This window comes from Ambystoma mexicanum, chromosome 12, assembly GCF_040938575.1.
Source record: "Ambystoma mexicanum isolate Mex_15411 chromosome 12, UKY_AmexF1_1, whole genome shotgun sequence".
Lineage (NCBI taxonomy): Eukaryota > Metazoa > Chordata > Amphibia > Caudata > Ambystomatidae > Ambystoma > Ambystoma mexicanum.
The window spans coordinates 791,729,361-791,751,513 of NC_090936.1; the positions used below are offsets into that span (position 1 = coordinate 791,729,361).

The window sequence follows — 22,153 nt, forward strand, 5'->3', positions numbered from 1 at the left end:
TGTGAATCTAAGCAGATACAACCGTCAGAAATGCTTTTACGGTGAGTAATACATGTCTTCTGATGCTTGTTAATCTGCTTAGAATCACATGCTGTGCATAGACTAGTGAGCAGTACCCGTAGTTGGAGGTGGGTTGTGAGAAGGAACAGTAGTGAAAAGATGTTTTAGTACCGCTTGTCCCACCTGAGAATCAGACCTAGAATGAGTGTCTAGGCAATAGTGTTTTGCAAAGGTGTGTACAGAACTCCAGGTTGCCGCTTTGCAAATGGACTCAAGGGGAACATTTGCAATGAATGCCCCAGTGCCTCGAGTGGAATGTGCTCTAGGCTTGAAGGGCAGTTCTCTCTTAGCAAGATAGTAGCAGAGTGTAATGCAATTGACAATCCATCTAGAAATAGTAGATTTGGAGACAGCATCTCCTTTTCCTGTGGCCACTGACATGAAAAACGGATTAGTTTTCCTTAGTGGATGAGTTCTTTCCATATAGAACATGACAGCTCTGCGTACATCCAGAGTGTGCAGGGTTCTTTCCCCCAGGCTTGAAGGATTTTCAAAGAACGTTGGTAGCTCTACTGATTGGTTAACAAGGAACTTGGAAATTAATTTAGGCGCAAATCTAGGGTGAGTGCGCAAAACCACCTTGTCTTTGTGAACTGTTGCAAAGGGATCTAGAATAGAGAGTGTCTGCATTTCACTTACCCTCCTAATGGAGGTAATTGGTATTAAAAAAGCAGTCTTGAGGGTGAGGTTTTTAAGACTTGCTTTGTGCACGGGCTCGAAACAAGCTCCCATCAGCCTAGTTAACACCACATTTAGGTCCCATCTGGGAGCCAGGTTAGAAATGGGAGGGTGAATTATTCTTACCCCTTCCATGAAAGCCTTAATCACTGGTATCTTCCACCATGACACCTTCTATTGTGATGTTGTGTATGCTGAAAGTGCAGCTAGGTGCACCTTTATTGAGTTGAAGACTAGGCCTGAATCGATGCTCTGAGTTAAACCAGATGACAAACTGTTTCCATTTACTAGAATAGCAATATCTAGTGTTAGGTTTCCTTGCCCCCCTGAGTATGTCCATACATCTTTGAGGGAGCTGCAGGTGTTCAAATTCTATGACCTCAGGAGCCAGGCCACTAAATTCAATGTCTGCGGGCATGGGTGAAGCGTCTACCCTTTGTCTTGTGACAACATGTTGTACGGGCAAGGCCGTTTGATTGGAGGAGATCTGATAATCTCCATCAGATGAGCGAAACAGGGTTGACGGACCCACCAATATCATTGTGACTGGTTCCGGTGTATCTTGCGCAGATCTTGTTGAGAAGGGGAGTCGGGGGGGGGGGGGGGGGGGGGGGGAGAAGGGGGGATTTGTGTAGACAAATTTCCCTGACCATGTTATCCAGAATCCGTTCCCCTTAGAGCGGTTCTGGGGGTACCTGGAGGCGTAATCTTGGCATTGGGCGTTTTCCAGGGTCGCAAACAGATCGATCTCTGGAAAACCCCATTGTGAGAAAACGTTGCCAACAATGTCTCTGTGTAATCGCCATTCGTACACCCTGGGCAACGGAAAGTCTCTGCTGAGTACGTCTGCCAGAAGATCGAGTTCCCCTGGAACATGTTCCTGTTATCACAACATGTTGCGTTTGAGAGCCCACTTCCAAATGTTCTAAGACAGTTTGGACAGCCCTGGAGAATGAGTGCCCCATTTATTCAGATAGTACATGGCCGTGGTGCTGTCTGAGGATTAGGATGGTCTTTCCCTGCAGTTGTGTTTCGAAAGCCTTTAGTGCTTTGAACACTGCCAGTAGTTCCAGCAGGTTTATGTGGTTGGACGCCATGTCTGGCGACCAAACTCCGCTTGCTGTCTGCTGGAGCAGGTGGGCTCCCCACCCTGTAAGAGAGGAGTCTGTAGTTAGAGCGGCTTCCACTGGAGGGGTGGTGAAGGATTTCCCTTTCAAGAGGTTTTCCCTCGACCACCACCGCAGCGAAAGAACTAGGGCCGGCGAGACCACTACTAAATCATCCCACTGTCCGTTGGCCTGACTCCACTGGTTGTTTAGCCACTCCTGCATTGCGCATAGGCGCGCGTGAGGAACTCAGTAGATACATGATGCCATCATTCCTAGTAGACGCATAGCCTTGCGTACTGTTACCTCTCGACTGGCTACATAGTGAGGGATTTGAAATAACATGTTTTGAACCCTCTCCTTGGAGGGGAAGACAAGGCCATTCTTTGTTCGAATTAGAGGCACTAGGAATTGTTTGACTTGACTGGGGTCCAAGCTGAATTTTTTCTCGGTGATAGAGAATCCCAGAATGAATAACAGATCTATCGTCTTTTGGGTGTATTGACAAACTAGTCTCGTAAGAGTCCCCTATTATGAAGGGTAGTACCTTGAACTGATAATGTTTGTTCTCCATCATAAACCTGAGGTACTTTGTGCACTGGCAACATCGAAATATGAAAGTATGCATCTTTCATATCCAGAGTTGCCATGTAATCCCCCTGTGTGAGCAGGGGAATTACTTCCTGCAGGCTGACCATGCAAAAGTTTTGTGGTTTTACAAATTTGTTCGCTGGGCGCAGATCTAGAACAGGATGCATGGTTAGATCCTTTTTGGGTACAAGGAAGTACACTGAATAAATACCCTCCTTTACCTGTGATAGAGTCACAATCTCTATGGCTCCTTTTTGTTCCAGTATCTCGACTTCTTGAAGAAGTATGCGAAGATGTTCTGGTGTTAGTCATCGTTGTCGTGGAGGTCTGTATTTTGGGGACCGGTTGAACTCTACACAGTACCCGTGGGCCATGGTCTTTAGCACCCACTGGTCTGTGGTTATTCCCTCCCATGCTTGAAGGAATGATGTCACTCTGCCCCCAACCGGGGAGTCATGGGAGGGGACCTGAATCTTCGAGTCATTTGGAACCTGAGGCAGGAGAACCTCTTGGGTTAGGGTTCCTGCCTCTTCCCTTACCACGGCGCTGTCCCCTTTGGGGGTATGGGGTGGTGTAAGTGTTGGTCCCTTGTGGAGAGTTCCAGTTGTTTCCTGAAGAGTATTGTTGAGGAGTGGAGCGTTGGCCACGAAAAAACCTTCTGTTTCCAAATCCTCGCCTTGTGAAGGGTCTCTGAGTAATTTGGTCCAGACATTTTAGGGTTTCATGTTCTTTTTTTTGCAGTCTTTAGGGCCTTGTCATCCGCCTTTCCAAACAAGTTGGATTCCTCCACAGGCTTGTTTATAAGCAACACTTGCGTTTCAGGTTTAAACCCTGAATTTCGAAGCCATGCGTGTCTTTTGAGGAGAATGCCCTGAGAGAGGGCTTGACTGACCATCTCGGCAGAATCCACAGTGTTCTTTAAAATGCTTTGGTTAACTTGCCTACCTTCAGAGACTGTGCTAAGTAGACTGGTCCGTAGAGGTTCTGGAGCCTCTTGTAGGCCTTCTTGTATTAAAGCCCATTGCGCATCTGCATAACTTGCCAATAAAGTGGTGTTATTGGCAATACACTGCTGCTGTGGTAACCCTCTTACCCAGGGTATAAAGTATTTTTCCTTCTTTCTCAGGGTGCGCCTTGCCAGTTGACAAAGGGGACCCCTGCTTTTTTCTTGTGGTAGTGACTACCAAATCTGGGGTGGATTGACTTCTATTATATAGGAGGATCTGAGGGAGAAGGGCGAAAGTTTTTCAATTCTTGGGTTTACATCTCTCGTAAGAGCCGGTGTAGTCAAAGATGGAGCCAGGCGTTTTTTAATCGAATTGAGGAGAGGGATGGCCTGGTTGGTTGGCGGCTTCTCTGAATAGATCTTCAACGAAGTCGGCTTCAGGTGCTGCCTCTTCAATGGCAATTTTAAAGTGTTCAGATGCCTTACGTAACATTACGTTAAACGTCAGTTGATCATCAATAGGAGAGGGATTTCTTGTAGGGGTGTTTTGAGGAGAGTCCAAAGCTAGAATGTTTGGGTCTTGTGGCTCTGGGGACTGCCATGGTTGAGGGTCACCCATATCTGGGTCCTCCCACCAGCCCTCAATGGGCTCATCTTCAATGGGCTAGGTCTAGGGTTGGAAAGGTCTCTCTCAGTCTTCTGTCGAAAAAGTGTCTCTAGCACTTTCGTCTGTCGAAGACCGTATAGATCTTTGCCTTAACGTCGAAGAAAGTCCTTTCTCTCTTTCAGAGAAGTCCTCTGGCGGGACCGATGAAGGTGGGGTATCCCTGTGTCCTCTCGACTTTTGAACGCTCTCCTTAGATCTCGGCGGATCTTTGGGCCTTTCAAAACATTTGGAGAGTCCCTAGCCTAGATTGCCGTTTTTGAGAATCGGCGGCCACAATTCTTGCCAGGCGGTCCTTGACATCCTCACCAGTCGAGAGGCGCACAGGTACAGCTGACGATTGTAAGGGAGTCTTGTTCGGCGGAACAGGGATCTTGCCCCCATCAGCCACCTTTTCCGGTAGTGCCGTAACTTTCGGTGGTAAGGCCTTGTCTTGAGTCCTCGGTTTATCGTCGCCATACACCTTCTTGTGCTGCGTATCGACAGAACGATGTTTTTGGGGTAGCGCCCTTTGTCTTGGATTGCCCAGTCGCTAGGCGCACATGCGGCTGCGGGGAGGGCTGTCGATCTCGGCGGATATCACCGGAGTTACCGGTGCACCCGTAGGCACCAAAGTCTTCTTTGACGTAGTTTAATTAAGGCTAGGGGTTGTGTGCTTAGTGCCGTGCACGTGTCTGTCTTTGTCGCCGGGGTGTGACGTGTCCATAGCAGAACTTACGCCGTGCTTATCAGGGCCGAGGATAGACTATGAGGAACGCGAGTGTTCTGTCGAAAGGTCAACAACCTCCAGCTCGGAGGTCTGACAGTCACTCTCGCCGTCGTCGCATTCGGTGGTAGCGGCAGTGGGAGAAGTCGCAGCCTTGGACATACCTTAGGCCACCCACCGTTTAACTCTACGCTCCTTCAAAGTCTTGGGGCGGAGGAGCTTACAGGCTGCACACCCTTCCTTTTTGTGATCGAGGGATAAGCACCGGTTATACCGTCTGTGCTTATCCTTCCATGGGAATTTGCTCTTACAAATAGGGCAAAATCTAAATGGAGTCCTCTTCATAGCTGAGGTTACACAGAGTGACTAAGACCAAACGGGAAAGAGGGAAGAAATGGAAAGGCATTTTCAGTTTGAAAAGAAATGTTCACCCTTACCCCACTCTGCCTTTTGTATAGGCCGGCGGAAGGTCCGGCAACGCCCACAAGATCAACGTCCATCGAATCTCGCAGGTCTTCGGTGGAAACTGGAACAGCAGTCGACACAAGGGACAGGAGGTGTGATCTTAACTATATTTATAGAATTATTCAACCAAAGGTCGGTTGGACAATAGCAATCTCCTTTACGAACTCCGTATAAGGGCGACCAGTTATCTGGGCAGCAAAAAAACAATCTGAGGGACCTCGACGCGCGAGGGATCTTGGGTACACTACACATCACATAGGGATAGTGTTACAGGCACGCCCATGTCGACATCCCCTTTCGTTTCTCAAAAGACAAGATGCAATACTGCGCGGTTACCACTGGATGTCGGACTATGCACAGCATGTGATTCTAAGCCGATTGACAAACATCAGAAATAGAATTTCTTCTGGAAATCGGGCAAGGCGTATATGCATAGGAGGTACTTGTGTCTGATGAAACGGACCCATCTTCATCCTCTTCTGAGTGAAAGGAGGGGGAGAAGAAACCTCCATGGGCCTTGCCAGTGTCTCGTAATTCCAATGCACTTAATATTTCCACATCTAATGGAGACTGTACGTATTTCTCTTGGAACACATGCAACAAGCGGGGATCTAGTCCTCTGTGTCCTTTATCAAGAGTTCGGGGCCAGGTCAACTCGGGCATAATCTTAGTGCCAACGCAATAGTCATTACCAGAGCCTAATGATTCTGTCTGCTGCGGGGATTCCAGCAAAGGAAGGTCCTTAGCCATTTCCATCATTTGGTCATGCAGAGAGCTCAGAATGTTTGCAGAGGCTGGGCAGCGCATACATTATACTCGGTACAATTGGCTAACAGGTTCCTGTATATATTTGCTTTTTGCCGTTGTGTTTCATATGTATATGCTTGTATTTAGTCTCACATATATTTGCTTTTCTTGCCGCTGTGTTGTATATATTCATGCCAAATACTGTAACAAGCTTAAGTCTTCATGTAAACTGTTGCGCCCGGCTACCCATGGGTTTGGTGCACATTAACAAATAAATAAACAAAGTACTCACCTCTTCAGACAAGTATATGAATGTGGACTGACTCTGCCTCAGTATTCTCCACAGTGAACCACAGTAAACCACTCAGCTACCACTCTCCTTGCGGCAAATGACTAAGTGTAGAACGTTGGGGCTTCAGCCTGAATGGCTCCTCCTAGTAACCAGCGGCACTACACAGAGATTTCTCTACAAGCCGAGTGCTCCATCACAGTAAACCACTTAGCTACCACTCTGTCCATACTTCTTTTGTCACCAAATATATAGGTTGGCTGGTGCCAACTTTTACCAGGCTCTTACGATCTGTGATTACATTCCAAGCCTACTGTTAGGCAGAATTATATGCAGTACCCTTTGGGAACACTACACACAATTAAGACTACAAGTGACAGTACAATTTCACCTTTGGTACAAGCCTGTACTACACAGTTATAGTGGTAGCAGAAGCAGAGCAGACAGACTTATCTCAAGAGTAAGTGAGCAGTACTAATAGTTACACAAAGGACAGAAATCACTATCAGTCAGGCAAACACTGACTCAAGGTTTCTAAGTAAAAGAATATATATTTATTTACTCAACAGTTGTATGACATTTCACTATTCTAAGAAAGTCAAAAATCACAATCATAAATACACCACACCACTTTCCTTAAATTCCAGACAAGTTAAGCTCACAAAATGAAGTGGGAGCAGAATGGCACTCAGGCAATTTAAAAGGGAGGGAAAGACAAAGTTATTAGAAAGTAGGCAAAACCAACAGGTAAGTATTCGGAGCAGTTGAACAAGAGACTACAGTGAAGAGATCAGCTAGAAAAGGCTTAGGGCCAAAGTCAACAGGTCAAAAGTCTTTTGCTCAAGATCACACAGTTAAGGGTAGTTTGTGGTAAAGTTTGTGGCACAGATTCTGGACGAGGTTGGTTGGTAGAAAAGTTAGTTCAAAGAAGAGAAGGACCAGCCCTCGGATTGGAGAAAGATTTCAAACACTTTCACCGCGGCTGAGCGAAATGCACAACCGGATTTGCACAGTACCTTAAAACAGAGCAGGGGCTGTAGCTGAGGCAGTCGTTCCTGGTAGTTCCTGCAGGCTCACGGTTCCTGAAGCGACTGTCGGACTGATCAGAAGTAGGAAGACTGGAGGGTCCTGCACTACCCAGGGAAGAAGCCAGCAGCAGCGCCAAACAACGAATAAGGAACAAGTTACTTACCTGTAACTGTTGTTCTCCAGCATGGGTCTGGCATGGATTCACATGCTCATGAATATTCCCCGTCGTCAGGCTGGGAATCCTCGGTAAAGAAAAAACCAGTATCAGTTTCGTTTCTGATCTGTCTTTCGTAGTAATAACCAATCACTGGTCTCTGCGTCATACTGACCACAGCCAATGACTGCCCTCCACCTAAGCACCGCCTCTGGCAGCCATCTTCAGATTTGGAAGCACGTGAAGTGGCAGTATGACCAAGTGAAGAGCCGCAGAGGGGTAGGCGGGAGGGTTCGCATGTGAATCCATGCCAGACCCATGCTGGAGAACAACAGTTACAGGTAAGTAACTTGTTCCTTCTCCAGCATGGGGTCTGGCATGGATTCACATGCTCATGAATAAAGAATACATAGCAGTACACACATGCACAACCATGGGAGGTGGCCAAGGCTCAACATTAAGCATTACATCAAACTCAACATTAAGCATCTTACCTCCTCATCAGGCTCACCTCAGGCGAACAGGTTGCGCAGCACTGCTTGGCCGACCCTGGACTCCTCCCTGGAATCCCGATCGACGCAGTAGAATTTCGTGAAGGTGTGCGTCGACCTTCACGTAGCAGCCCTGCATATGTCCAGCAGGGGCACACCAGAAAGGAACGCCGTGGTAGCTGCGATCGCTCTGATGGAATGGGCTCTCGGACGGCCAGGCAGCGGTCGGTTTGCCAACCGATGACAGTACATGGAAGCCTTCGAGAGAGCCTTCCCCTGATTGACAGGTCCAAAGTTCACAAAGAGTTGTGACGTCTTCCGAAAACACTTCGTGCGGTCCACGTAGAACTTCAGCGCTCTAGCCACATCCAGCGAGTGCAAAGTCCTCTCAGCCGGCGACGAAGGCGACGGGAAGAACACAGGCAACACCAAGGGTTCATTGAGATGGAAGTCCGACGGTACCTTGGGCATGAAGGAGGGGTGCGTCCTGAGCACTACCCTCGTGTCGTGAAAAGTCAAGTACGGGGCCTTGCAGGAAAGGGCCTGGATCTCTCCCACCCGTCGTGCGGAGGTGATGGCCACAAGAAACGCTGTTTTCCACGACAGAAACTTCAACGGGGCCGAGTGCAGAGGCTCGAACGGAGGTCCCATGAGCTTGGTTAGCACCACGTTGAGCTCCCGCGCCGGGGCCGGGGCCTTCACCGGCGGGAACGATCTGAACAGTCCCTTCATGAACTCTTTCACCAGACGATGAGACCACAAGGACGTCCGGCCCGTGGTTCTGGTGTATCGGGAGATCGCAGCAAGATGAATCTTGATGGACGCGTGTGCCAGTCCAGCTTTGGCCAGCGTCAGCAGGTACGGCAGTACCTGGGGAGCCGTAATCCGTAGAGGGTTAATCTTCTGTGCGTGGCACCAGACAGAGAACCTCTTCCATTTGTGTCCGTAGCATTTAAGAGTCGAGGACGCCCTGGCCTTTGCAAGAACCTCTCTGCAGACGGCCGGTATGTCGTATCCTCCAAACTCTAGCGCTGCAGGAGCCAGGCCTGCAAGTTCAGCGATTTCGGGTCGTGGTGGAGGATGGCGCCTCCTTCCCTGGAGAGTAGATCCGCGTCCACCGGCAGCTTGATTGGCGGGGACGCTGACAAGTCCAGAAGGTCCGGGAACCATATCTGCCTCGGCCACGCAGGTGCGACGAGGATCATCCTGCACCGTGACCTCTTGAGCTGGTTGACGAGCCGGATTAGCAGTGGCAAAGGAGGGAACGCGTAGAGGAACAGGCCCTCCCAGGGGAACGAGAAAGCATCGCCCATGCTCCTCGCCTGGGGAAACCTGCTGGCGAACCTCCGGCACTTGGAGTTCGTCGCCGTCGCGAACAGGTCGATCTGGGGTGTGCCCCACCGTCGGAAGAGGCGATCCACTAGATCCTGCCATAGTTCCCACTCGTGGCACGAGCGCAGCTCCCTGCTGAGTGAGTCGGCGATGGTGTTTTTTATCCCTGCCAGATGAAACGGCACCAGAAACATCCTTTGGGCGACGGCCCAATGCCACAGGTCCTGCGCCTCCTTGGACAGTGCTGGGGACCTGGTTCCGCCCCGTTTCCTGATGTAAAACATGGTGGTGGTGTTGTCGGTGAAGATCCTCCCACCTTGCCCTTGAGGGACGGAAGGAAGGACCTGAGGGCCCAGAACACTGCACGGAGCTCCAGGATGTTGATATGGAGGGACTTCTCCGTCGGGAGCCAAAGGCCTCTCGCATGCAGATTTTCGGTGTGCGCTCCCCACCCCTCCAGGGAGGCATCCGTGGTCACTGTCTCCTGGTGGTCTGGGGTCTGGAAGCCCATGCCCGCCGTCAGATGCGCGCGGGTGCCCCACCACCGGACCGCTCGGCGGAAACTCTTGTCGAGTGTGATCCTCTCCTCGAAGCCGCCCGTCGTTTGGATCCAGCGCGCGTCCAGGAACTCCTGCAACGGGCGCATCCGGAGCCTGCACATGGGAATGAGGTAGATGCAAGAAGACATCATTCCGAGGAGGGACTTGATGGACCTCACCTTGGCCGCGTCGGAAATCAACATCCGCTGTACCTTGCCCAGGATGGACCTGGTCCTTTCCTCCGACGGGGAGGCCAGAAGGGACACTGTGTCGAGCTTCGCTCCCAGAAACAGTGCGTTTTGCGCGGGTACCAGGTGGGACTTGGCGTAGTTCACGGAGAATCCCACGTCCGTGAGAAGTTGGACGGTCCTTGCCGTGTGCTCCACGGCGAGCTCCCTCGTCTTGGCTCGGATGAGCCAGTCGTCTAGGTAGGGGTAGACGTGGATCCCCTCGCGGCGCAGCTGCGCCGCCACCGGTGCGAGGCACTTGGTGAATACCCTGGGTGCCGACCGTAGTCTGAAGGGGAGGGCTTTGAACTGGTAGTGACGCCCTTGGACCACAAACCTGAGGAATTTTCGGTGCCCCTTTAGGATGGGAATATGGAAGTAGGCATCCTCCAAATCCAACGACGACAGGAAGTCTCCTTCCTCCAGCTGACCCAGGACGTGCTGGAGGGTGACCATCCGGAACTTCTGCGCCTTGATGAACTTGTTCAGACGTCGCAGGTCTAGGATGGGGCGCCATCCTCCCGTCTTCTTCACGAGGAAGTATCTCGAGTAAACTCCGGAGCCCCGAAGCCTCTTTGGGACGAGTTCGATGGCGCCCTTCCTGAGCATCGCCTTTACCTCCAGGAGAAGCTGAGGGACGTGAAGCTCTTTCCTGGCCACGGGGGGGACGCGCGGGCACCTTCTTTGAAACACAAGCGCGTGGCCCCGGGCTAAGGCGTCCAGCACCCAACGGTCGGTGGAGATGGACTCCCACACGCTGACGAAGCTCGCCAGCCGGCCTCCCACCGGGGTGCTTCGGCGGGGGCCCGACCCCACGGCCGGTTCAATCCTGTTTCGACGAGGCTTTGCCGCCTTGACCTCCTTGGCAACGACGGCGGGGTCCGCCAGACTTGCCTCGTCCTCTGTAGGCCTCCTGAGACGACGAGCGGGCCGCTTGACGGTAGGTGGAGAAACCGCCGCCGGAACCTTTGGAGGCGCCCTTGCCTCCGCTGCTCCGAAAGGGCGTCCGTCGTTGCTGCAGAACCCCAAGGGCCCGGGCCGTCTCAGTGTCCGCTTTAATGGTCTGAAGGGAATCGTCCACTGTTTTCCCAAACAGGTTGTTCCCATCGAACGGCATGTCCAGGACTCTGGTCTGTACGTCTTGACGGAAGTCCGTAGCCTTGAGCCATCCACGCCGCCTAAGGCACACGCCGTTGCCCAACTGGCGAAACCCAGTGTCGGCGATGCCCGTCGCAATTGTGATGGCGTGGTCCGACGCCACCTCACCTTCCTGTAGGATCTCCAGGGCATCCGCCCTCTTGTCGTCCGGTAGGAAGTCCAGCAGGGGAGCCAGTTTGTACCATAGCTCCCTGTCGTAGCGGGCCACGGTAGCCAAGGCGTTGGCCGCTTTAATCGTCGTCGCTGCAGACGAGATGACCCTGCGTCCCATAGCGTCCAATTTCTTTCCCTCGCCGTCCGGTGGGGAAGTCGATGTGGAGGCCGCCCCCCCCCCCGCTTTCTTCCTGGCCGCCGCGGAGACGACGGAGTCCGGGGTAGGCTGCGCCCGGAGGCACAGGGGGGCCGCATCCGGGACCCGGTACTTCTTCTTGTACCGGTCTCTTCTAGCTGGCGTCGTGGAAGGGTTCTTGAGGAGGGCGAGGCCCTCATACCAAATGTCGTCCAGTAGAGGCACCGCGAGGACCGTCTTCCTCTTGGCCTCGCGCCGTTGATAAAGGAATCCTTCCTTTTTCTTCTCCTCAGGGCAGAGTTGGAAAAGCTCGGATGCCCTGGCGATCATGGAGTGGAACGATCCAATCTCGTCGGGCGGAGAAGCCCTGGTGGGAGGTGACGACGGCAGATCCTCGTCGTATACCTTGTCGTCCGCACCCGTCGCTGCCGTGTCAGTCCCCGTATCATCCCCTCGGGTGGACGGGGAGGAGGGCTGGACGGGTCGCGACGGCTGAAAAGGAGGTGGAGGGTGAATCTTCCTTTTCTTGGGCGGGGGCACACCCGAAGGTCCCGGTTCAGGATCCCCCGACGGGAGAGGTTCCTCCGTCGGCAACGGTAGTCTCGTCCTTATCTCTGAGCATAAGGACTGTATAGCCAACAAAATGGCCGCCGAGTTGTCTTGCGGCGCTGGCAGAGGGGAATCCGACGGGCGATCAGGGGCCGGTCTTCATCTACGCCAAGGCCGTGGCTTAAGACCTCGATCAGCTCTTCCTCCGAGGTTGGAGCCGAATCTACGACGACGCCCTGCCCCCCCTTTTTCTTCCCCGCCGGGGATTTCACGGGGGTCCTATCGATGGGCACAAAAGAGGACTCCCTCCGAGGTGGCAGGGACACTCTGAGCCCCGAGATCGCCACCACTGGTGTAGCCTCCACAGGCTGAGCCAGGGCCGCTGCGACAGTATCGATAGAGGGCTTGGCCGGATGGATTAAGGCCTTCACCACCTTAGGTGCGCTCACCGCCTTATCCTTGAGGGGGGGGGACACTGCCTCGCTCCCCCTCCGATGGGGCCTTCGAGCTCGACCGGGGCCTCTCCAGGAGCCTCGCCGGGTGCTCGCCCTTCCTCTTACCCGACCCAGAGCGTTGGCTCGTGGCTGAAGGTGCCGGGGAGGGTGCGCCCTGCCTGGCGCCCGTAGAGCCCGACCGTTCGGCGCTCCCGGTGCCAGCGGACTCGTGGTGCTTGGCCTTGTGTTGGACCCCCGTCGCCGGGGCGTCCTCAAAGGTCTTAGAAGACCGCTCGGATTTCTTCCTCTTCTTCTCGCCTGACGGGCTCTTCCCTTCCAGCCAGTTGGCGAGGCGTTGATGGCGGTCCTTCATGGTCCGCTCCGACATATTGCCGCAAAACGCACAGTCCTTCTCCACGTGCGTCTTGTCCTCATGTAAGCAGTAGAGACAAAAGGAGTGTTCGTCCTCCTTAAAGACGTTCTGCAGCTGGCATCCAGGGCAGACCCTGAACAGCTTTCCGGGCGTCGAGCTTCCCTTCTCCAGGGCCATGTCCGGGCCTGAGAAGCTTCTGGAGTCCTCCAAAAACGTAGCTCGACGAAATCTTCCCCCTTGCGGGGCGCAGACGAATCCGACACGGGTCCCCGTTGATCGGATGGAGAGTCGGTGGAGCTTGAGGCTCTTTTGACCGAAAAAAAACAGTTTTTGAGAAAAAACGTGAAAAAATAGCACTAACGCTCGAGAGCAATAGCACGAGGATCCCAACACATGAACGTGCGGTAAAAATCTGAAGATGGCTGCCAGAGGCGGTGCTTAGGTGGAGGGCAGTCATTGGCTGTGGTCAGTATGACGCAGAGACCAGTGATTGGTTATTACTACGAAAGACAGATCAGAAACGAAACGGATACTGGTTTTTTCTTTACCGAGGATTCCCAGCCTGACGACGGGGAATATTCATGAGCATGTGAATCCATGCCAGACCCCATGCTGGAGAAAAGGTGTGCTCTTTAAAACCCAAGCAGGGTCCGACCTTTCTGGCTATCCGGCCCACTGTAGCTCTGTACAGCGAATTCGACCAGAGGAGGGGTCCAGGCTTGTAGTTTGGGCGAACTGGTTGGTCGCACCAGCTCAAGGGAAGAAGTTTCCTGGAGGATCTTCTCTGTCGTCGGATTTGGAGGTTCGGACCTGCAGCAGGGCTTCACCGGGCGGTTCAGTCGTTGTAGGGGTCCTCTTCTATAAGTGGCGACTCTGCCTTTCCAGTCCCAGATACCTGCTTTTTATACAGTTTTACCCCATTCATACAGCCTGGCTGTCAATCACACAGTAGGGTGGCTGGCCTGGCAAGGCCAGTCCCCTTTGCCAATCAGAAAAGAGTGCGACTTGGGTTACCAAGTGAACCCATGGCAGGGATCCGAAGATCCCTCCCTCACATCCTGCCTACCTAGACTATCAGGTGCCTTAAGGAGGGCTTAAAGGAGCGCGAAAAGACAGCAAACAAAGTAGTCATCCCCGGTTTGGCGCGCAGAGAAAAACATGAGAAAGACTTTAAGAAAAAGAAATGGCGAATAAACCCAGCCGGAACAAAAATAAAAAACAAATATGGTCAAGCAGGTTTTATGTTCGAGGCTAATATAATACTCTAAATAATACTCTAAAACATTACCACGTTATATAAAATAATTGCGGTAGAAAAGTTAGGGTAGATACCACTGCCACCAGCCAAGTCTTAATGTTAAGCGAGCAAAACAAGGCTCAAGAGGCACAGACAAAAAGGGGTACGAGCTAACCCTTTCCAATACTCCATGTAAGATGGGGCGTACTGGGTCTGTGGTTTAAAGTGACTATATAAAGTTAATGGCAACTTTACCTGTTTCTGGGGGACAGTAGTCAGCCCCATAAAAATGGAGTCAGTGGGAAGCCTCAAAGACAACCCTGTGTTACTGCACTGAAGGTGCTGTTTAACACACAAAAAGTGGTACACATGCAGTAGGTGAGGCTCCAGTGCCCAAGATCACACAAAGTAGAAATACACATAGCAAAACATGTAGGAGTGGGGAAAAAAGGTTCACTCTTACCAGGTGAAAAAAATAAATCCTGGAAATCCAACAAAGCTGCTGTGAGACTCTTTAGGTAAGGGAAATCAACCATTTATGAGAATGCTCCCTAAAACCTACTAGCATTTTGCTTCCACTATTTGAGGAGCAATGTTTTGTTGGCTTCTCTTTTTCATTACCTACAGCTGTGCAACACTTAACTTCGAATGTATAGACAATCTCTGTTCATCAATTACACAGTTGATTATTAAGTCAAATTGACATTTCAAAGACATTTGATATAATCATATAATCCAAATGTATCTAATATTATAGCTTCAATTGGTCATGTGAGTGGTGAGAAACAATAAATCAAGATTTTAAACAATGGTTAGACCATAGCACTATAAACCTTTCAATATTAACTATCACAAACAAATAAAAGCCTAATCAGTTTCCTATCAATTACCCACTTACCTCACATCCAGTTGTAAGAAACAATATCAGAAATGATTAGCAGCTTCTTATGATGACATACATTGGATATTTCACAGATCATTTTAAATTAACCTACCTGGAAATGCTGTCATTCTAGAGGAAAAACAGAAAATAGTTAAGTTTATTTTAAGAAGATTTTTCACAAGGAATTTCACTATAGCACAAAATTGTATCAGAATGATGAATTTGATTTTCTCGATCATCTTTAATGCACAAATGTTTTAGTTTACGTATATTGATTATTATGAACCTTTACAAAACATAAGGCGTATAACATATAAACATTTCTTTGTCTCAGGTTACATAGTCTCCTCACCACTCACATTATAGCATGTAACACTTACAACGTGGTCACTAAAGCACATTTTACACAAACTATCTATAACCTGTTATTAGATACCTAAAAATCCATACTACAGGTTAAATACTATTTATAAAACCCTTAAAACATCAATGATTAATGTGTAAATTCATTTCATTTGGCTTTTCCATTCGACTTAGTTAACAGAATATAGTATAATAGGCCATCTCCTCAATTATGGCTGCTCGCGATGTTCAGATACTTTACTATATCATCCCAGATCTTATATAATGCTATATGGGCAGATTGGAGATTAGAAATTTAAACAAATGTTCCAAAATTCATCACTTCTTATGGCATCATAACTACCCATAAATCGACCCAGGGTAGTCACAAACTGTTCCCAACTTAGAACATATCATCAGGACATTTCTTGGGGATTCGATATTCGACTGCAGCTTGCAGACACAGTATATTCTTTGTTCAAGAGGGATTTTAGTATAGCTACCTTGTAATGCAAGCACTGGTAGTATCATCATAATTTTACAGGACAGCCGGACATGGACTTTTCAAAATGTACTGTTGAGTTTTGAGTTAATGAAAAAATATTTAAAATTGTGTAGTGTCTGGAGCTGCAAATAATTATTTATCCAGTCACACTGTTCAAGTTTATGTTTAATAATAGCCTTCAATACTGCAAACTTGTACCCTGTGCGTAATCAGGAATCCAGTTCATGTCCACAAAACATTCATCATTCAGTTTTACAAAATTAGTGAATGGTTTCAAATTATAATTTATGACCATATAGCGTAGCAATGGGCATTGGGGGAAAACAGATTTAATATAGAAGGAAACTCTGTATTAGAACCTGACTCTTAAGGGAAACTAGTCCCAATTCGAGCCAGATATAGGCCATTCGAGTGGTTGGAGACAGGTGCAACAGCTTCCTCCAGAAGTTTAAGCCATGTAAGATCTTTCATGGCTAATGCTTCAAGGCCATATAATATGGAAGGTGTAAAGCTTTGCTTATACAGCTTGAGGATACCATCAATCGAATTGTAACGCTCACCTGGTTCCCACGGAGGCGCGGCGTCGAAGGCGCAGAACTCTGAAGATGGACAGGAAGGGCCCCTCTATTCTGGCTTCCCTGGCTCGTTGGATACCCTCCTGTGCGTGAAAAGGGAGTATTACCAACTGTGGAACAATGCTCAAGCCTCCCACTCCCTTCCAACCCTCCACGATACCTCCTCCACGATTCCCCGTGAAGCCTCACCTTAGGGTTTGGAAGGATGAGCTCTCCATCCTGCTTCTGATGCAGGGGCGCGTTGAAACCCAGTTACTTCACTGGATTGAGGATTGATGGGAGTTCAGGTAAGCTTGACTGTTCAGGTAAGGCGCTGTAAAAGTTCTGTTCAAAAGTTCAAGCTTAATAATAATGTTCGTTGTCTAATTGCAGCAAGCGCTAATGCTTATGTCCTTTTCCCCTTAGGGGCCGGGGTTCGGAGTGCCGGAGATATGGCGCCGACCCGAAGTGAAACAGTTCTGGATGAGCGCTCAGGTAATGTCTTTGCATTCGCTCATTCAATGTCTTTGTCTTTTTTCCCCATAGGGACCGGGGTCCGGAGATGCCAGGAAGCGGCAGGACCCGAAATGCAGTGGGAATAATCCAACAGGTAAGACTTAAAAGGAAACTGAGCTTTCCTTATTCCTTTTCTCCCTCTCACCTTTGTTCTTGTCTTTTTTCCTCTAGGCGCCGGGGCGTAGCTGAATCCGGAAGATCGCTGCTGAAGATGGAAGCGCCTTGCAAAGGTGAGTAAAATGCAGCGCTGCAGCGATCGAAACGAAATGCCTTTAAAATGATGTCTTCCTTTTCAGGGACGTTGGAGAAATTACTCCGGGATGCAGATTTAGCAGGTAAGGGCTTTTCTTCTCCTATTCTCTTCCTTTCTCCCCTTGCAGGTGTTCCAGGGTGCTGGCAGGCGTGGCTGAAGTCAGGATGCAGGAGCTGACACGGTGAGCGTCCAGCTGCTAGGTGCAGAACAACGCGAAGCATGTGTGGCTGTTCGGGTGGGGTTTAAATAGCCTTGGAAGAAGTTCCTGGTATGTATCCGTCCACCAATCAGGTATGTATCCTTCCCCGACCACACCCGGGTGGTGAAGTAGTCCTACAGGTTAAGTAGTCCCATTCAGGCCTCAAGCGGGCCTGGATGAAGCAGCAAGGTCTGCATCAGGTAAGTGTGCACCCAAGCACTTAAACACATATCCTCTTCTATGAGCCTGGCGCCTAAGGCGCCAGGACTGGGGTCCGCTATGAGCCTGGCGCCTAAGGCGCCAGGACTGAGTCCAAAGGGCCCCGACTTGGGCCCGCTGAGACTTCCCTGGGGAAAATGATGTCTGCCTCTGGGGTTGCAGGGCCCGGCCTGGCTCCTTAGAGGTAGGCATCATGACACGAATATCACACAGTCTGGTTCACAAATTCGCCAAACAAACAAGTCAGCGGTCTTGCCTTCCTTTTCTTACTCTCCACAATGGATTTATACTCCCCATCCGCCATCAGCTCAACTCCTAGGTAGGGATATCTATCTACATACTCAACCCTGTGGGAATCAATCTGAAAGGTTACTCTAGCGAGCTTGCTTCCAGATACTAACATGATTTTGCTCGTGTTCATGTTGATCATCAAATCATTCTGTTCTGCAAACTCTGCAAGGTCTTAAATTTACTTTTGACTCCTCTTCTAGTGCGATCTAACAGAACAAGATTGTTGGCATACAGCAGGCTCGCAATGTGTCTGGGGCCAAGCTTAGCTAAGCATCCATCAACCGCCAGCAACCTTCATCAGGGTTACAACAATCGAAATTGTCCATAGTTTCTAAAAAACAGAATGATTTAGGGAAACATATTAATGGAATGTCAAAATACATTCTAACAACGAAACCCTAGTTCATGGCCTTGATAACAAATGTAATCACTTTTTATAAACATCAGTTCATTCAACAGTAGACTATTAGTAAATGGAAACATAGTAAATTGGTCTTGCACTCTGGCTGTGTCATTGCAGACTTGGAAATATTTCTGATACTCTAATGATTTTACTGAATGCTGAATATGAAAGTATGAAAAAAATGCTAACCTGGTGTATAATTTTTGAAATTCCTCTGGAAATGTTAGTATCAAAGACGACAGTCTCCATCTAGAAGGGGTTTGTGAAGAAAACCCGAGTACAGCAATGTAGCGTGGCTTCCTATGACCAGGTAATAGAGTATATATGTACACAAAATTAGAGTGGTGTCCAAAGGTGTGAGGGTCCTCTATGTAAGAGAAAGTATAATGCATATCAATGCTAACCTTTGAGGAATCAGTGGCAGGAACCATACGAAGAAGGAAGTAGATTGTGTGAGGGAAAGCCAACGTTCTGAAACTTGTCACAGGGCAGTCACCTAGAAACGGAAAAAGCAGAGCGGAGTATTGATGAAACACAATGCTCCAGGGTATATGTTTGGCTGCATCGGGAAAAGACCCGTGTGGACTTACTTGAAAAAGACGTTCTGTCGGCTGCATGGAGTCTCGCGGAAGCGGTCGCTGTCGCGCTAGAGCTTAACTAGGTCCGACGTTTGTTTACTTTTTATAGCGTCATAAGAATGACGTAAGCACGCTGATACGTGCCTGTGTCAGACAGCTCTGACGTCACAATGCGCACGCGTAGTGCAGCATTGTCGATAGATTGAAAAAGATTAGAGTAAGTGATGGGCATAATGCCGTAAGACATTAAATATCATAGTAAATCTGTTGAGATAAATGAATATATGGAAAATTAATTCAGGCCCAAAGGACGTGCGAGACAGTCCGGGGATCTGTGTATTCGAATAAAGATGACGTATATAAGTGTCATAATGTAGGTGAGTCAGAGGCCTCTGATGTATTGCGGCACATGCGTAGTGTAGTGGAATATCTAAAAGGTCATAATAATGGTTGTCTAAGGCCCACATGTGCAGTAGGCTAAAGAGAGGGGCAAGATATCCAGACCGAATATGACCTACAAGAGGTCGGGAATAAGTATACAGACACATTATGTGTGAGTTTAAACAAGACAATAAAATAAGATTCATGATTTTACAAAGCGAGCTGGTATAGACGGAACTGTTTGAAAAATAAGATATATCAATATAGAAATCTATGTATGTAAGAAGGTCACAAAAAGGTTCTAATTATGTTCCATGTGCGGATATTCTGACAAAGGAATGTAGCTAAAAGTCATTCAAATGCTGTTCCATATGAGGATTCACAATCTTTCAGCAGTTATATCTACATCTCTTCAACCAACAAGTGATGTCCCAATTGAAATAGAATTCAAAATTAAATACAGTGGCATTGATTGCTCATAAGAATGTGTGTCAGAAAAATGTCCTTTCCTGTATACTCTACCTAGTAGTGACCTAGTAGTGACCATAGGTTATTTGTAAATGCCATTTCATGATAAGTAGTTGAAAGAACAGAGGGTTTTATAGGAATAATTTACAAGAATGGTCCCAAATAGTAGTCCTCATCGATTCCTAGCAGGTTTAGATTATCTCCCCTGCACCTCAAATCCTTCCTATTAGACATAAGAGAATTTTAGATTCTTTATTAATCATCAGTCAACTTCTATTCCTAACCTAGGTTTGCATAGTGTTGAACATTTGGTTCTATATTCGGTTTCCCCTACTCGGGGTTGGCATCAACACTTAACACCAGCACCCTACACCATCAGAAACGTCATTTTCTAAAATTAATACGCTCACGAATAAATCAGCAAATACATTGGCATTTCGGACGAAGAAGTCACTAGAATCTTGGGACTGATCAAAGATAACAGTCGTGAATCCACCAGCACGGACAATCCACAAAATCTTATCCAGAGACTAGAAAGACTGATACGTAGGGAGATTACCCAAAAACTACATGCAACGACACTTGCCCAATACTTCAGAGCTAAAAGAATACCTAGAGGATTACGGCCTACGCCCCACATTGTGCAAAGACAGAGTTTGTAAAACGCTGGGAACAAATATTGAATAAATGTTATTTGGACCTTATATTACTGACAATAGAAGAATTAGCTAAATCCTTTTCTGAAATTAACCAAGAGACTGAAGAAGTGTCATCCCAATTGTCAAAACTTAAAACTGCCACCGAATTACAAGCAATCTTAGAGGACACCAATCATAAACTGGTCACCTATAAAAAAGAAATTGAACAGCGTAAAATAAGAAAGTTTAGACAAGATGCACTTGACTACACTCGGGACATTGTATACTCCTGGCAAGAGTATTACAACAATAATAGACCTACGCCCAGGCCAACTAGACCCTCCAAACCACCAGCTGAAAATATAAACACAGATAGCAGTGAAATAACTAGCAGAGAACTAGAGGAGAGACCATCTACAAGTGCCTTACCGACTCCAACTCCTAACTCTACCAATATACCACCATTATCTGCAAGTGCAATAATCATACCAACACCAGAACCTTTTTTAGGTGACGGAAAGCCAGACAAGACAAAAAGAAAACCCAGACAGAAAAACAAGCATTGAAAGATCATATTGTCATCAACATTTCTTCCAAACAACTCTCCCAATCACAGATGGATTCTTTAAACATAGGCATATCATTCATTCCAACAAATACCAGCTTATTGTCATGATGCCTACCCGTGGGGACCCAGACCAAGCCCAGCAACCCCGGAAGCAGGCATCAAGTCATCCCAAGCAAGCCCAACAACCCCTGCCAGGGGCTATTTGGGTGCAGTCCTGGCGCCTATGGCGCAAGGCTCATATGGAGAGTCAGTCCTGGCACCATAGGCGCCAGGCTCATAAATTAAAACTTACCTGATGCAGACCATGCTGCAAGAGCTCCAAGCCAAAAGAGGCTTGGAAGGGACTACTTTACCTAGGGACTATTTTTTACTCTGGTGGGGCTGGGGAGGAATACTTACCTGGGACTACTTTGGAGGCTATTTAAACCATGCCCGAAGAGCAGCACACGCTTCGCGTTATTCTGCATCCAGCAGCGTAACGCTCACCGTGCCTGCAAGTCTGCATCCAGTCTTCTGCCATGCCCACCTCGAGTTTGGAGCTCCTGGAAAAAGGGAGAAAGAAGGAGAAAAGGTTAGAACAAGAGCAATACCTTTGATCCTTACCTGAATTCATCGCGTCTTTGAGCTGGAAGAAAGAAGTTATTTTATGCGCGTCGCCTCGCCTGCTGCAGCGCCGCGCTGAACTCACCGGCCTTCGCAGCATCTTCACATTCCAACGCATCCTCCTGCATGTTTCACCGCACTCCGGCATCTAAGGAGAAGACAAGAAAAGCAAGGTGAGCCAAGGGAAAACGCAGAGGAATATTAGTTACCCCCCCATAGACTTACCTGATTTTACCACCGGGGGTACCATTCCTCTTCACGGGTCGGCGCAGCTTCCACTGCATCTTCTCCGAACCCCGGCCCCTAAGGGGAAACAAAAGGACAGCAAGGTGAAACAAAGGGACTAACAAGGGGAACCCTCCTCACCACAATAGACTTACCTGATTTTACCGCCGGAGGCATTATTCCCTGAGACTTCATACTTTCTCTCAGCGCCTGAATAAGGGAGAAAGCAACAGGTTACATATTGACATTATTTTATCGAACTGTGTTGGAGAATACAAATCCTTACCAGAATATTACCGATTGCCACGAGGAACTCTTCACTAGGGTCAAGCTGCAACCTTCAAGCAATCGGACAAGAGTGAAAATCAGGCATTTGAACTCTTACGAACTACATACTTACGGCGTCTTGCCGGGAATCTCAGAGTCAATATTGTTCTGGAACTCACCAATTCCTCCGAGCCAG

General features: G+C 48.7%; 1 protein-coding gene across 3 annotated transcripts in view; it reads right to left on the reverse strand.

Annotated features, from left to right (window-relative positions):
• Positions 1-22,153, reverse strand: part of PPP1R12A (protein phosphatase 1 regulatory subunit 12A) — a 2,468,713-nt gene that overhangs the window by 686,392 nt on the left and 1,760,168 nt on the right. For all 3 annotated transcript variants that reach the window (XM_069629290.1, XM_069629288.1, XM_069629289.1), the window contains one exon: positions 15,060-15,076. In XM_069629290.1, the coding sequence (XP_069485391.1) occupies positions 15,060-15,076 (17 nt within the window). The remainder of the gene's footprint in view (positions 1-15,059; positions 15,077-22,153) is intronic.